Source organism: Humulus lupulus, chromosome 7 (genome assembly GCF_963169125.1).
Source record: "Humulus lupulus chromosome 7, drHumLupu1.1, whole genome shotgun sequence".
Taxonomy (NCBI): domain Eukaryota; kingdom Viridiplantae; phylum Streptophyta; class Magnoliopsida; order Rosales; family Cannabaceae; genus Humulus; species Humulus lupulus.
The window spans coordinates 23013359-23028655 of record NC_084799.1 but is presented as its reverse complement, the minus strand read 5'-3'; the positions used below and the strand labels follow the sequence as shown (position 1 = coordinate 23028655).

General features: G+C 35.8%; 1 protein-coding gene across 1 annotated transcript; it reads left to right on the top strand.

Moving 5' to 3' along the window:
* Nucleotides 1–1988: 1988 nt before the first annotated feature.
* Nucleotides 1989–2588, top strand: LOC133791492 (nuclear transcription factor Y subunit B-4-like). The gene has a single exon (XM_062229418.1). It carries the CDS (start codon nt 1989–1991, stop codon nt 2586–2588), a length of 600 nt encoding a protein of 199 aa, XP_062085402.1.
* Nucleotides 2589–15297: the final 12709 nt, after the last annotated feature.

The following is a 15297-nucleotide window of genomic DNA, read 5'->3' as shown; positions in this document are numbered from 1 at the left end:
AGTAGTCCAATTAAAGCCAAAGCTTAGTTAGCACTATTAGCTTGTTAATTGCTGTGATTTAGAGCGACAATCATAATTAAACCTAATGCGTGAGCTAATCAAACACTAAATGAGGTTAATTATCAATTCTTTTTAGGTACTGTTTTGGTTTGATCAAATCCCTAACATGAAACGTGCACAAATGTCCTCCACTCATTTTGAATATGTAGTACAATTGGTAGGATTATTTTAATTAAACAAATTACACAGCTAGAGATATACATTTTTATGATCATGACCATAAAAATTATAACGAAAAAAGATGGATATATTTGTAATAAGATGAAAAATAATGCGGGGGGACCATGATGGATTTAGTCTTTCTAGAAGAATTAAAAAATTGTTCAAATTATTAAACCCTTCCTATTCGTTCTCAAGATACAGCTAATAGCAGATTTACAATTAAATCAGATATATATTAATTATGAATATATACCAATAGTTATAGTAGAAAGATAACGAGACTATATATACTTGTGTATATTCATTGATTATTAACCCAAAAAGTTTGGTCATATGACTCATGATATATAAAATTGTAAGTTCTAGCTAGCTAGTACTACTATACTAATAATAATCATAATAATTATTTACATTGGTGTTCTTAATACTATATCATCAATATACATATCTCTTTTATATAATAAGTGTAGATAACGAAAATTTTTTGTTTTAACAGTTTTTAATTTTTTTCGTTAACTTTAACGGAATATTCTTATATATGACAGAATATTATTATATTTAACAGTAGATTGTAAATATGATTTAAACTTAAATCAAATTAAATAATTAATTAATTAAACAAATGAAAATAAGATATTTTTGAGATATTTTGCAATGACAATTATTTAAAAATAATAAAACTATGTGTTTTATAACTTAAATAAAATTTAATTAAACTTAAACTTCACGTATTAGAATAATATCATATTAAACATATAACATAATATAATTTACTTTCAACTAGAAACAAACTTCTTTTTTTTTAAAACAAAAAAACTAGCAACAAACATAAATATAAAATCTATGTATAATTTTAATACATTAGAAGTCTTTTTTTTTTTATCTAATTTACCAAAAGACATTGCGAGTTATATTAGAAACTAAAAATAGTTATGCATGTATATTACTCTATACTATGACTTTTTCTATTATTATTTTTTATATTATTATAAATATATGTCTATGCCAATGTTATGTTTAAATGTCATGTAGACATCATTGATATAAATATTTATATATTTATAGAACTGTAATTCATTCTACTATATATTGAAGAAGAAAAAATAATAAGTTTTTACTAAAATTATAGACAATGTTTTGCCCTAATTTTTTAATATATTTATGTTGTATATTATATTAAACATATTTTATTTATATGATATTATTTATTTATTTAAAATTTATATAATAATTAAAAATAATAAAAATAGATACATATTTGAATTAACATATTTGTAACTTTAAAACTAAACATTGGTGGGGGATATTATTTTTACCTAGATAGATACTGTGTATTCATCCAAAAGTTTTACATACACTATATATACGTGTATTTATCTAAAGACTCAAAAATAATTAATGTTTGTTTTTAGTGTCATCGAAATTAAAAAGTTATAATGACCATTCTATTAAGGCTACAAGTTGTGTCCACGTTTTCCGCATGACATGTCTCATAAGCATGAACATGATCATATATATATACACACATACATATAATGCATCTACAGGGTTTTAATTTCTCTTCTTTTTCTTTTTACAATAAGGAGCTAGTGAGAACTAGCTAGTTAGAAAAAAGGGAAAGAGAGAGCTTTATAATATATATTTATATATATATATATATGTATGATGATAGTATTAATTGAAGGTAGATAGATAGATATAATAAAGTTTTTATTTTTATTTTTTTTAAAAAAAAAAAAGAAAGAAAAAAAAAGAAAAATAAAATCATGGTTGATCCAGATCAAGATCGGATGTTACCAATTGCAAACGTGGGGAGGATAATGAAGCAAATTCTTCCGGCAACAGCGAAAATCTCAAAGGAAGGGAAACAAACAATGCAGGAGTGTGCAACTGAGTTCATAAGTTTTGTGACTGGCGAGGCTTCTGACAAGTGTCACAAGGAGAATCGAAAGACCGTCAATGGGGACGACATCTGTTGGGCTCTCACTGCTCTAGGGTTTGATAACTACGCTGAGGTTATAGTAAGGTATTTACACAAGTTTAGGGAAGCAGAAAGAGACAAGGCCAATCAAATTACTTCTACGAATAATAATCCCACTACTACTACTACTACTAGCCCTTCTCATCATCCTTCTCTTCCTACTACTACTACTACTACTACTTCTACTGCTACGACTACTACTTATCATGCTGATCAAGACAAGGATCACCATCATCATCATCTTCATGTTCTCTCCAAAAATACTTGCGGTACTACTACTACTACTGGTACACCATTAACTCTTATGGAGTTTAAGATCATTGAGAAGGGAAGTGATCAGTATAACTCTCTTATGATGAGACCACATCTTGATGAAGCAGAATGAAAGTGTACCACTATCTATCTGTGTTGTGATTTACATCATAGAACGAAATTACAATATGGCAATATGTAATTTGTCATTTGTACTATATAATTAATTAGCTTCTCATCATCTATTTGTATGTATATGGCTGCCCAGTTGTGCTAATCTTTCTCTATCCCCCTCTCACTGATTATCAGGCAAGTACACTCAAACTTTTTATTAATTTCGTTAATTTTGGTTCTTAATTTGTATTTTCCCTCTTTGTTAACTGGCTAGCTAGGGAGGAGAATTATATATATAGTCTTTGACTATAGTGAATTGACCAAGAGTACTTGTTTGGATTTTCTTTTTGGGTTTAGTTCGTACATATACTGATCGATCACACACCAGATTTAACTTTAAATCCTTGGTTTGTCAATGTGTGTGTACTGAAATGTATCTTTCATTTATGAAGAACTAATTATAATTAATGACAATTGAAAGTAGAGAAAATTAATTATACTTAATTTATGCCTAATTATATATAGTTTTATTATGTTTCGTACTCCTTTATAGATGATGATTCAATTTAGAGGTATATGTTGATCTATCTCTGTCTCTCTTATATAATCTCCCAGAAATATGTGGTTAAATTATCTATTTGAAACTCTTGTATTTTCAAAGAAATTTTGATATGAATTTGATGATAATTAATATATGATCTCTCATACATATATAAGTATATATATATGAATGGAAATCTGGATTACATTTTGAAAGATGAAAATTAGTTGGCCAATGATATATTACATTTTTATTTTGAGGAAAGTATAGTTAATACTTCAAATTAATTCAACATATCAAAATTGAATAAATTTTGATATATATACATATATATATATATATGAAGTTAGAAGTAGTAGTACTCTATCTTCACATAAAACAGCTGTGGTAATTGAAGAAGATCACATTTCCTGTAGTGAATATAACCAATATGTTATATTATGTCTAACCCCGGTCAGTGTTTATTTGTATCTTCTTGAAACTTTTAGGTCAGCTTCACACATTACAGTGAGAACACTTAATTTCCAAGCACTCGGTTCACAAAGAAAGGGAAAAATATAGTAGTGTTTATCTCATAAGTAACTTCCAATATCGATCAATTCATCTTAGCTATATATATCATGGCTTTAATTAAGAACCATTTCAAGATACGACAAGTAATGAGGACTATAATGTATATACAATATTACAAGTAGTCTCAATTGATAATAAACTGTTCGAGTCAAGAATTAAAATTCTGTATGTTGTGTAGTGGTACAGTAGACAGGATATGGTGATATACATCAAGCAAAAGAGGAAAGTTAATTAGATCTAACATAAGGGCAACTATGTATATCTTTCATTTTTAAATTAAATTATCATCAGTGATGTCTTGTTCATATATATTCTTCACTTAATAATTATTATAGCACTTTATTAATTCTTGCTCCGCGATCGAATATATTTTGTTTCTATCTTTATCTGAAACTTAAAGATTTGTCAAGTGGGGAGAGAAGATATATATGCGTCAAATACACAAGACACTTTAGAACAAATTAACTGTTACAGTCAACAAATAGTAGTACTAGGTTTAGGGTTTGCTTAACCCTAGAAGGGGACCACTAAATTTCTGGCTTTTGATAACATCAAATACCGTGAAAATCCAATAAAATCTCAGGCATGCTTATATTTTAATTACTATTTGTGCTTATATGGATCATGGGGTAACCTTCCCATAAAAGATGATTGTAGAAACCCTAATACTAAAATTAGAATTTGTCAGATTTTGGGCATTCAACATTTATAACTCTATGCAACGTTATCTAGCTGGGTTCTCGAGGGACCACTTCTCAACTGTCCAATTATTCTCTCCCTCTACTCAACCTAGGGTTTCTACATTTAAAGGAATCCTATAGATTTAAAGATACATGAGAGGAAAGTGGAGATTAAAAGGTCATTAAACACATCCAGGAAATAATTAAGAGGACAGACATATACAAGTGCTGACTTTTCGACTAATTAATTACATAATAAACTAATCCAATACCATGATATATCTTTATAACAACTTGCAAAATATATCCCAAAGTGTACTTCTAGTGATTCCAAAAACAGCTATAAATATAGCTCTATATATATAAATAGAGTGTGATTTTTAGCCTTCATAATATGTAAACACACAACTTTTTTTGACTAATAATACACAAAACATTTATATTATAAATGGGGTTTTGATCTTCATTAATGGGGTCGAAAATAATTAATTTGATTTGTACTTATTATCTATGTGATTAATTAATATATTAATTGGTTTTTTATGTTGATGAAATTAAAGTGGTAGAATATATATAGATGGTCAGTATCGGACATATATATATATGTATATATAAGCCGCTGCTGTTTCCGACCACGGAATCCCGGTTTCGAGCTGCTTCATGACTAATTAAATGTTCAGTCACGGCCAGATATTTATGTATATATATATATATATTGAATTATTAGTCATGTGGAGCTGAGCTTTGGCAACAGTGATGAGTATTAATAGTACTGCTCAAAATTTAATTTATTGATCTAGAAAAGAACTACCGACTGAAACTTGAACAGTGCACCCCTTTTTCACGACAAAGGGAAGTAGGGTTCATGGGTTCTCCATGTGACTCACAAAAATACCGACAAAGCTTACCTACAAAAACATATGTAATTTATATATATATATATCTATGACAAATCTGATGATCTCTTCTTTTTCAGCTGTTCATATTTCGAAAACTTTTCGTATTCATTAACCTTAATTATATTATTAATAGTAGTAATTAAGGTCCAAGTATAGGGAGACCGGAACTTTCGATGTATGTATATCGGTATATGTATTTTCCTTAGTAATGAGATACACAAATGTATATTGTGCAAGCATATGGGGCAGACATGCTTCAAAATATCACTGCATATATGTGGTCAACTCTCTATCATATAATAAACTGATCAATGGCAAGTTATTATAATGCCTTTGTTACCACACTTTGATAATTTAACTTTTCAGTGGTGCAAGCATATTTATCTTTAGGATGTATTATATATATATATACATATATCAATAAAGGATATATATTCATTAATAATGTCATCACTTAGTTTTGTATGACATAATAATATTAGTAAGGATTTTTTTGTTGAGAAACATTGACTACGGTTGTCAAAACAAATAGACTATATATATATATATAATAAGCTCGTTGATTTTTCAATTGTATATATATATAACTACTGTTACGCACTTACACCTAGAAGCTAACATTATTGTTAATTTTATCCCATTTACTATTCTAGATTCGATCAATAATCATTGACAAATATAGTGATATATCGAGTAGACTCACATCATATGAACAGGGCTACAATATAGGGAGATAAAGAAATAAAGAACAAACTTGGATGTGGAAACCGACCAAAAATTAGACTGAAAGTTTAGAAGGAAACGAACTAACTTTAATGGTCAATAGAGTATGTGAACATAAATAGGAATATTTTGACACAAAATATGACCCTTTTAAAAAAAATTAAAAAGAAGAGAAATAATAACCAGAATGAATATTTTTTAGAGACTTATATTTCTTTAATTATAATATTGACCGCAATGTAGTAATTATTATTATGACTCGCAATGGTTATTACTAATAAAAGTTTTTAGTCCTAAAATAAAATTTATATTTGGGTCCAAAAGCCGCCAATCAATTTTTTTGTTTATTGTTTTATATAATATCTGTTGGTTTAGGCCTCATAGTCTTATACTAACTATTCAAAGGAAATGAAGGGAACTTTTCCAAGAGAATTGACATCATCGCTGTCATCAGCATTTTGGGCAACATGACTTTTCTAAAGTGATAATAAAATAATTTTTTTTAGGACTCACCAATTTATGTCACAAAATTGTGACTAAGACCATCTTCAATACAAGTGCCAATATATATCAGTATAAAATTTAAAGTAAAAAGCCACTAAACGTTATATTTGCTACACTATGTTTTTTTTTTTTTTTTGACAAAATATTTGCTACAATATTTGGCATCATGCTACAATTAACAAATTAATGTTATATGCGCACAATACATATTATAAAATCTATAACGTGTAAATGTTACATTTATCATCATGGAGAATTGTTTGTGAAATTTTTAAGTGTGTACAAGTAAAGATACTATACTAAAATATATCTACGTTAAAATAATTGGCTTTTACATCAACAATAAGTTAAAGTAAATAAAAAAAACATTTTGATTGGTCAATTTTAATAAATATTTGTACATTATTTATTGTTGTGTTAAATTTTATATTAATACTTTGTGTCAAATATGTTATGTTGATATTTTTTTCTATTATGTTATATTGAAGATTAAAAATCACTCTTAAATTTTGATAATTTGATCAGTTTTTAAAAAGAAGTTTATATTTGTTGTCCGTGTTTTCTCTAAGTGACATGTGACACTCATTAATGAGTAATTGAGTTTCGCGGAAGGTAATGAAGCCCTTTGAGTTCGCCTAGAGCTCACCGGAAGGAAGATCTTACCCATATTAACTGTGCATCACCTCTAGAGGTGGTTAATGCCATGAAGGCCACTTTGGCGGCTCAATGGCTGCAAGTGGACCCGCATGGCGAAGTACAACCTAGGCAGCCAGCAAGCATGCCACCCGTGCACCCAGCTGGAGTGCCACTTGCTCCACCAGTGGTAGTGCCTCTCGAGCACCCCACTAGCATGGCACAGGTGTCGCCAGCTGGCGTGTCGCCTGTGCACCCAGCTAGAGCACCCTTTGCGCCTCAAGCTCGTGGGAAAGAAAAAGTTGAATGCGAGTGTAATGCCCTGGTTACTCCAAGACCGTTCAGTCCTTAAGTTCCTTAGCGATTACCTAGTCATAACCAAATATGGAATTCCATCAATAAAAATAAATAATAAAAGGTTCATAATCTAAAACATCGCTCCCTGGGCCTCAAATCGTACTAAAATAATTATTAGATTCAGTCTTGAGCCTTAGGAAATGGAACCCCAAGCCTAAACCCTTGAAAAACTCCTCCCTGGCACAAAAGGAAGGGGTGGGCCGCGACTTGGCCTAGTGAGTCACAACGCATCTGCCTAATAGAGCCCAGGGGAGACTCTAGCTTGGGTCCAAATCGCGACTTGGATGAACTTGGTCGCAACTTGACCCAGCGAACCCAGCTCCCCTGCCCATTTTCTCAATTCAAACCAACCAAAATCTTCACCAATCAAATCCCAAAATCACACTCAAGCATCACCACAACATATCCATCATTCAACCAACAAAACCTAAGCTTTATAACACTTAAAACCTCATCAAATTCCAAACTACTCAATCCAAAATATCAACTAAAAACCAACTGAAAAATAGAGCAAAAACTCGGAACTTGAACTGAAATCTTACCTTAAACTCATAATTGATGAATCCCCTTTAATGGTTGAACTAAGGTACTAAATCTCTAAACCTTGATCTCCTAGCTTGAATCCTTAGGTTATGCTTCAAAATTCCAAAGGAAAAGAGAGAAAGAGAGATGATCGAGAGGTAGAAGGAAAGAGGCTCTGTTTTTGCTGCTGAAATCTTCTACAACCAGCCACTTAAATCTATCCCATGGTCAAAAGACCAAAATGACCCTAAGCCCATTTAACTCCTAAACAGCCACCCAAGGGCAAAACAATCATTTTCCACTTATCCCGTTAATTATAATTAACGTCCTCCAATTCTTGTTATTCACAATATTCTCAAATAATAATTAAATCATATCCCATTACCCGTTCATTCCCGGTAATGTACTAAGCATCAAATTGCCTCTAGGCTCACCCCGAGCCCGGAAATTAATCCCGTTACGACCAAACTGCTAATTTACATTCTAAGATCGTGTCATGTCGAATAGCTCGAACAAATCCACATTATAATGTGGTCTCATCCATAAATTATAAACATGCACATAAATATACAGATATGCCCTTAACGAGCCAAATTATGAAAATGCCCTTCTAATGATAAGTGAACCCAAATGCATGCAATTATCATCATATAATAATATAACTCACATAATCATGCATTTAATCACATAATTGCATAATAAATCAATTATGGCCCTCCTGGCCCCCTAATCCAAGCACTAAGCCACATTAGGGATTTTGGGACATTACGACTATCCCCTCCTTACAGAAATTTCGTCCTCGAAATTTACCTGAACAACTCAGGATACTGACTCTGCATCTCTAACTCTAACTCCCAGGTCGCTTCCTCGACCTTGTTGTTCCTCCATAATACCTTAACCAAATGTATAGTTTTATTTCTCAGGACCTTGTCCTTTCTGTCTAGTATCTGGACTGGTTGTTCCTCGTAGGAGAGATCTGCCTCAATCTCCAGATCCTCGTAACTCAAAACATGAGTCACATCTGATACATACCTCCGAAGAGCTGAAACATGAAATACGTTATGCACAACTGACAATGTAATGCCCCGGATTCCCTGTTATGGTTAGCGGCTGGATTAGTAGGCCGGGAGGGCCATAATTGCTTTATTACGCCATTAAATGTGTTTATGCATGCTTATGAGAATTATATTATAATATAATGTTAATTGTATGCATGTCGATGATATATGTTGAGACCACATTATGATGTGGGTTTGTTCGAGATATTCGACTTGAGACGATCGTAGAATACTGATTAGCGGTTTAGTCACAACAAGTTTAAGTGTTGGGACTTGGGTTGAGTCTCGGGGTGATTTTGATGATTAGAGCGTTACCGGGAGACAAAGGGTAACGGGATGTGAATTATTGGTATTTGAGAACATTGAGAATAGCGAGAATTGGAGAGCGTTAATTACGATTAACGAGATAGGAGAGAAGTACCAAATATGCCCTTGGAAGCCTTTAGAAAGTATTAAATGACCTAGGGGTAAAATGGACATTTCACCCCTAGGATAGATATAACTCTTGATGGCTGAAGGAAGTAGTGGAAAAAACAGAGTATGCAAAGAGTTCTCCCGTACCTTCTTCTCCTCACTGTTCTTTGTGGTTTTTGAATCAATTTTGAGGATTCAAGCTTAGGAAGCAAGCCTTGGGAGTTTAGGAGTGTGTTCCACCATTGAAGGCCATCATAAGCCAAGCTTTGGGTAAGTTTCTAACCATGTTTTTCTCTGGTTTGTCCTGTTCTGGTTTTATTTTGCAGCTGAGATTTCTAGGATGAATTCATGGTTTTGTTGGGAGTTTTGGCTAGGGTTCCCATGCTTGTGATGTTTGGGGTGTGTTGGGATGGTTTTTGGGTTTATTTGACATCAAGAATAGGATTTGGAAGCTTGGAAATCGAGTTGGAGTCGAAGGAGTTGAAGAAGGTCGGTTCAGGGGTGTTTGGGTCTGGAGGTAGCGCTACAGCGCCCACCTTAGGGCGTTATAGCGCTCCTCGGGAGGCTTTCTGGCGCTTGGGAGGTTCTGAGTGCAGCGCTGTGGCACTAGGGGTTGAGCGCTGTAGCGCTACCCTGTCCCTTCTAAGTCCCGTTTTGAGTGTTTTTAAGGGGTTTTGACTTGGGGTTTCAATCCTTAAGGCCCGAGATCGAATCTACTCACCGTGTGGGCATGTTTCGAGGTCCCGAGGGTGGTGCTTAGGTTAAGACCCTATTATTATGGATTCTCATTAATGGAAGTTATAATTGGTTGTGATTAGGTAACCGCTAAGGAATTAGAAGATCGATCGTTCTCAGGGGTCGTCTTTATCATACTTCTCGCTTGAACTTGAGGTAAGGAAACAGTGTATGAATACAGTGGCACCCTGTACAGTTTTATGACATGCATGGTTTGATATTGAGGCATGTTGGTTGATATATGTGGACATGGATTGCATATTAAATGCAAATGAATGCTGATTACCTGCTTATGACACTGACTAGTCAGGGACCGACTCTAAAGTTGAGAATCGTGCATTGAATGGCTCTATGGCATTAGTGCTAGACCGACCTTAAGGTCGAAGAACTTATAAGCGCTTGCCTGGTCTACGACCAGATGATTATAGCCAAGTTATATGACCCCGGTGACCGTTTGTCACATGGCTAAGGGACGTTGTCCGTAGTTTCGACTCTAGAGTCGTGAGGAAGGTTATGTTGGTGACTAGTCACCATACACCTGTCCTGATCAACTTACGAGAGAACCACTTATCAGTTAAGCCCTGGTGACTCCACCGTCACATGGCTAGAAGGAGCGATGCTCATTACTGTGACTTTTGGCTATTGTCACCTATTTGTTGGACTGATAGTCCTGAATGGTTATTGTGATCGATGTTGGTATTATATCATGCTATATTGTGTTTTCTTGCTGGGCCTTGGCTCATGGGTGCTTTGTGGTGCAGGTAAAGGAAAGAAAAAGCTTAACCAACCCTGAGTGGAGAGCTTGGGTGATGTGATGTACATGCAGGGTCGCTTGACCGCCACGGTCAAGGAGTTCTCAGAGGGACTAGGGGTTTACCCTATTTTTGCCGCTTAGGCCGGCGGGGTCTGTAAACTTGAAACAATAGTGACTCTTTTGTATTACGAACTACTTGTAAATATTTTGAAAGGCTCATGAGCAGTTTGTTTACTTAATGAAATGTACCCTTTCCTTTTTACTGGTTTTCCACCTTAACCTGATAATAGCATTTAGATCACATTTTTGACCAAAGGACTCGGGTAGTGGGTCAAATTTCCGGTTCACCGTTTACCGTAACTGTTCTGGGGTAACCAGGGCGTTACAAACAATGTCGGTGGTAAGGCCAACCTATAGGCCACCTGAACAATCTTTTCCAGGATCTCAAATGGACCTACAAATCTAGGGCTCAGCTTGCCCTTCTTCCCAAATCTTCTCACTCCTTTCCATTGCGAGACTCTAAGGAAAACATAGTACTCCACGTTCTTGCGTTTAGGATTGGCATAACTTTTCTGCCTACTTTAAGAAGCAAGCATCCGAGTTCTAATCTTCTCAATAGGCTCACTGGTCCTCTAAACTACCTAAGGACCCAAGTATCTCCTGTCTCATCCCAATGAATGGGAGATCTGCAGTTCCTACCATACATCATCTCATAAGGTGCCACCCCAATGGTAGACTGATAACTGTTGTTGTTGGAAAACTCTATCAAAGGTAGATACTTACTCCAGGACCCACCAAAGTCCAGCACACATGCTCGCAGCATATCTTCTAATATCTGAATTTTCCTCTTAGATTTTCCATCTGTCTGAGGATGATATGCAGTACTGAACTTCAAATGTGTTCTCATGCTCCTCTGTAAACTTCCCCAGAACTTAGAAGTGAAAGTGGGGTCCCAATCCGATATGAGGTGCACGATCTCTCTCACATAGAGATCTGCGTACGTACTGGTCAACTGTATAAGTAGTCCTCACTGGAAGAAAGTGAGCTGACTTGGTATATCGATCCACAATAACCCATATTGAATCATGTTGACCTATAGTCTTGGGTAACCCCACCACGAAATCCATCGTGATGTCTTCCCATTTCCACTCTAGGATATCCAAAGGCTGCAATAGCCCTGCCGGCCACTGATGCTCAGCCTTGACCTGTTGACATGTCAAGCACTTAGCCACATACTCTACTGCATCCCTCTTTATCCCAGGCCAACAATACAGTGATCTCATATCTTGATACATCTTCGTGGTGCCTGGATGCAAAGAGTAAGGAGTAGTATGAGATTCATCCAGAATCTCTCGCCTCAAAGCAATGTCTAACAGAACACATATCCGACCTTTGTATCTCAAAAAACCATGTCTGACACTGAATAATCTCTGGACACTCCAGCCAAAACATCCCCTCTGATCTTGGTCAGCTGTGGATCACCCAACTGACTTTCCTTGATTCTCTCCAACAGCGTAGACTATAGCGTAATGTTGGCTAATTGGCTCACCAGCAATTCTATACCATCTCTAGTCATATCCTCTATTAATTCTGTGGATATCAACCTCGCACTGAAAATTTGTCTCGGACCCTTCCGGATTAAAGCATTTGCTACCACGTTGGCCTTTCCTAGATGATACAAGATCTCACAATCATAATCTTTTACTAACTCCAGCCAACACCTTTGTCTCATTTCAGGTCTTTCTGTGTGAAGAAGTACTTCAAACTCTTGTGGTCAGTATAAATCTCACACGTCTCCCCATAAAGGTAGTGTCTCCATACCTTTAATGGAAAGACCACAGTTGCCAACTCTAAATCATGAGTGGGATATCTCTTTTCATACTCTTTCAGCTGACGTGAGGCATAAGAATTCACCTTCCCTGACTGCATCCAAACACAACCTAAACCCTGATGTGAGGCATCACAGTATATCACAAACTTTTCTTGATCTGTTGGAAGACTCAAAACTGGAGCTGTAATCAACATCTGTTTCAGTTCCTAGAAGCTGTTCTCATACCTGTTTGACCATACAAACTTTTGATTCTTACGTGTCAGCTCATTCAATGAAGTGGCAATATTTGAGAACCCTTCCACAAAATGTCTATAATAGCCTGCCAATCCTAGGAAACTTCTAACTTCAGAAGCATTCTTTGGCCCTAGCCAATCTCTGACCGCCTCAATCTTAGCTGGATCCACTTTAATCCCCTCCTTACTGACAATGTGCCCAAGGAAAGTTACATGAGATAACCAGAACTCACATTACTTGAACTTTGCAAAAAATCTGTGTTCCCTCAGTCTCTGTAGAATAACCCTCAGATGTTGCTCATGTTTTGACTCTGACTGAGAATAAACCAGAATATCATCGATGAAGACGATCACAAACTGGTCCAAATAATCCTTGAACACTCTATTCATTAAATCCAGAAAAGCATCTGGGGAATTAGTCAATCCAAAAGACATGACTGAGAACTCATAATGTCCATATCTAGTGTGAAAAAGCAGTCTTCAGTATATCTCCCTTCTTGACCCTCAGCTAATGATAACCAGATCGAAGGTCTATCTTTGAGAATACCCTTTTACCTTGCAACTGATCAACCAGATCATCTATCCTTGGCAGAGGATACTTGTTCTTAATTGTTAACTTATTCAGTTCCTTGTAATCAATACACATCCTCAGAGAACCATCTTTCTTCTTCACAAACAAAACTGGTGCACCCCAAGGTGAGAAACTAAGTCTGATAAAACATAAATCTAGCAGCTCCTGTAGCTGTACTTTCAATTCTTTTAACTCTGCTGGGGCCTTTCTGTAAGGTGCTCTAGACACTGGCTCCATCCTTGGTTCCAGTTCTATCACAAATTCAATCTCTTTGTGTGGTGGCAACCCTGGTAGATCTTATGGAAACACATTCAGAAATTCACATACTAATCTGGTCTCCTCTGGTCCCACTAGCATGGCCTGAGTTGTATCAATCATACTGGCTAAGAATCCTATGCAACCTTCTTGCAATAGATCTCTAGCCCTCAAAACAGATATCATAGGTATACGAGGTCCATGCACATTGCCAACAAATACAAAAAGTCCTCACCTTTAGGTTCAAAGGTTACCATGTTCCGTCTACAATCTATGGTTACCCCATACTTCACCAACCAATCCATACCCAGAATCATGTCAAAGTCAATCATCACCAACTCTATCGAACCAACTGACAACTCTCTACCCTCTACTGTCATTGGCAGTGATCTGACCCATCTCCTGGATACTACCAACTCCCCAGAGGGTAATAAGGTCTCGAACCCCACCGCATAATAATCACATGGTCTACACAGTCTATCAATAATTATACTAGCAACAAAGGAATTGAGTGGTGTCAACCACACTGGCTAAGAATCCAATGCAACCTCCCTGCAGTAATTATCTAGCCCTTAAAACAGAAATCATAGGTATGCGAGGTCCATGCACAGTACCAACAAACACAAAAGGATCCTTACCTTCAGGCTGAAAGGTGACCATCTTCCTTCTACAATCAATGGTTGCCTCATACTTTACCAACCAATCCATACCCAATATCATGTCGAAGTCATTCATAACCAACTCTATCAAATCCACTGAAAACTCTCTGCCCTCCACTGTCACTGGCAAAGATCTGACCCATCTCCTGGATACCACTAACTTCCCAGTGGGTAATAAAGTTCCAAACCCCACAGCATAAAAATCGCAGGGTCTACACAGTCTATCAATAATTTTACTAGCAACAAAAGAACGTGTAGCACCAAAATCAATCAAAACATTATAAGGGGTTCCAGCACTAAGAATCTGACGTGTAACAACTGAGGGAGAAGCCTCAGCTTCTGCTTGTGTCAATGTGAACAATCGAGCTGGGGCCGAGCTGTCCACTTTCTTGGGTTCTTCTCTTCTTGCCTTAGGGAAGTCTTTCTTAAAATGATCTACTGCTCCACACAAATAGCAGGCCTTTGCCCTACACTCTCTCAAATGACACCTCTTACATCTAGGGCATTCAGGACGAGTCTTTCAGGCTTCACTACCACCTTGACGACCCATTGAAATACCACGGGGCCGCCTATCAGGACCTGGAACTGGGAAGGTGTCAGGAACCTTCCTCTTCTGATCATTGGGGCCTCCACTCCTACTTGAACCCACAAAAGGAGAACCTATCCTCCTAAACTTTTTTCTAGTTTCATTATCTCCCCAGATCGTATTCTCTGCACTCTTAGCTATGAGTGGCTTCTCAACCACCTGTGCATAGGTAGAAACCCCAACCACAGTGGTAATGCGAA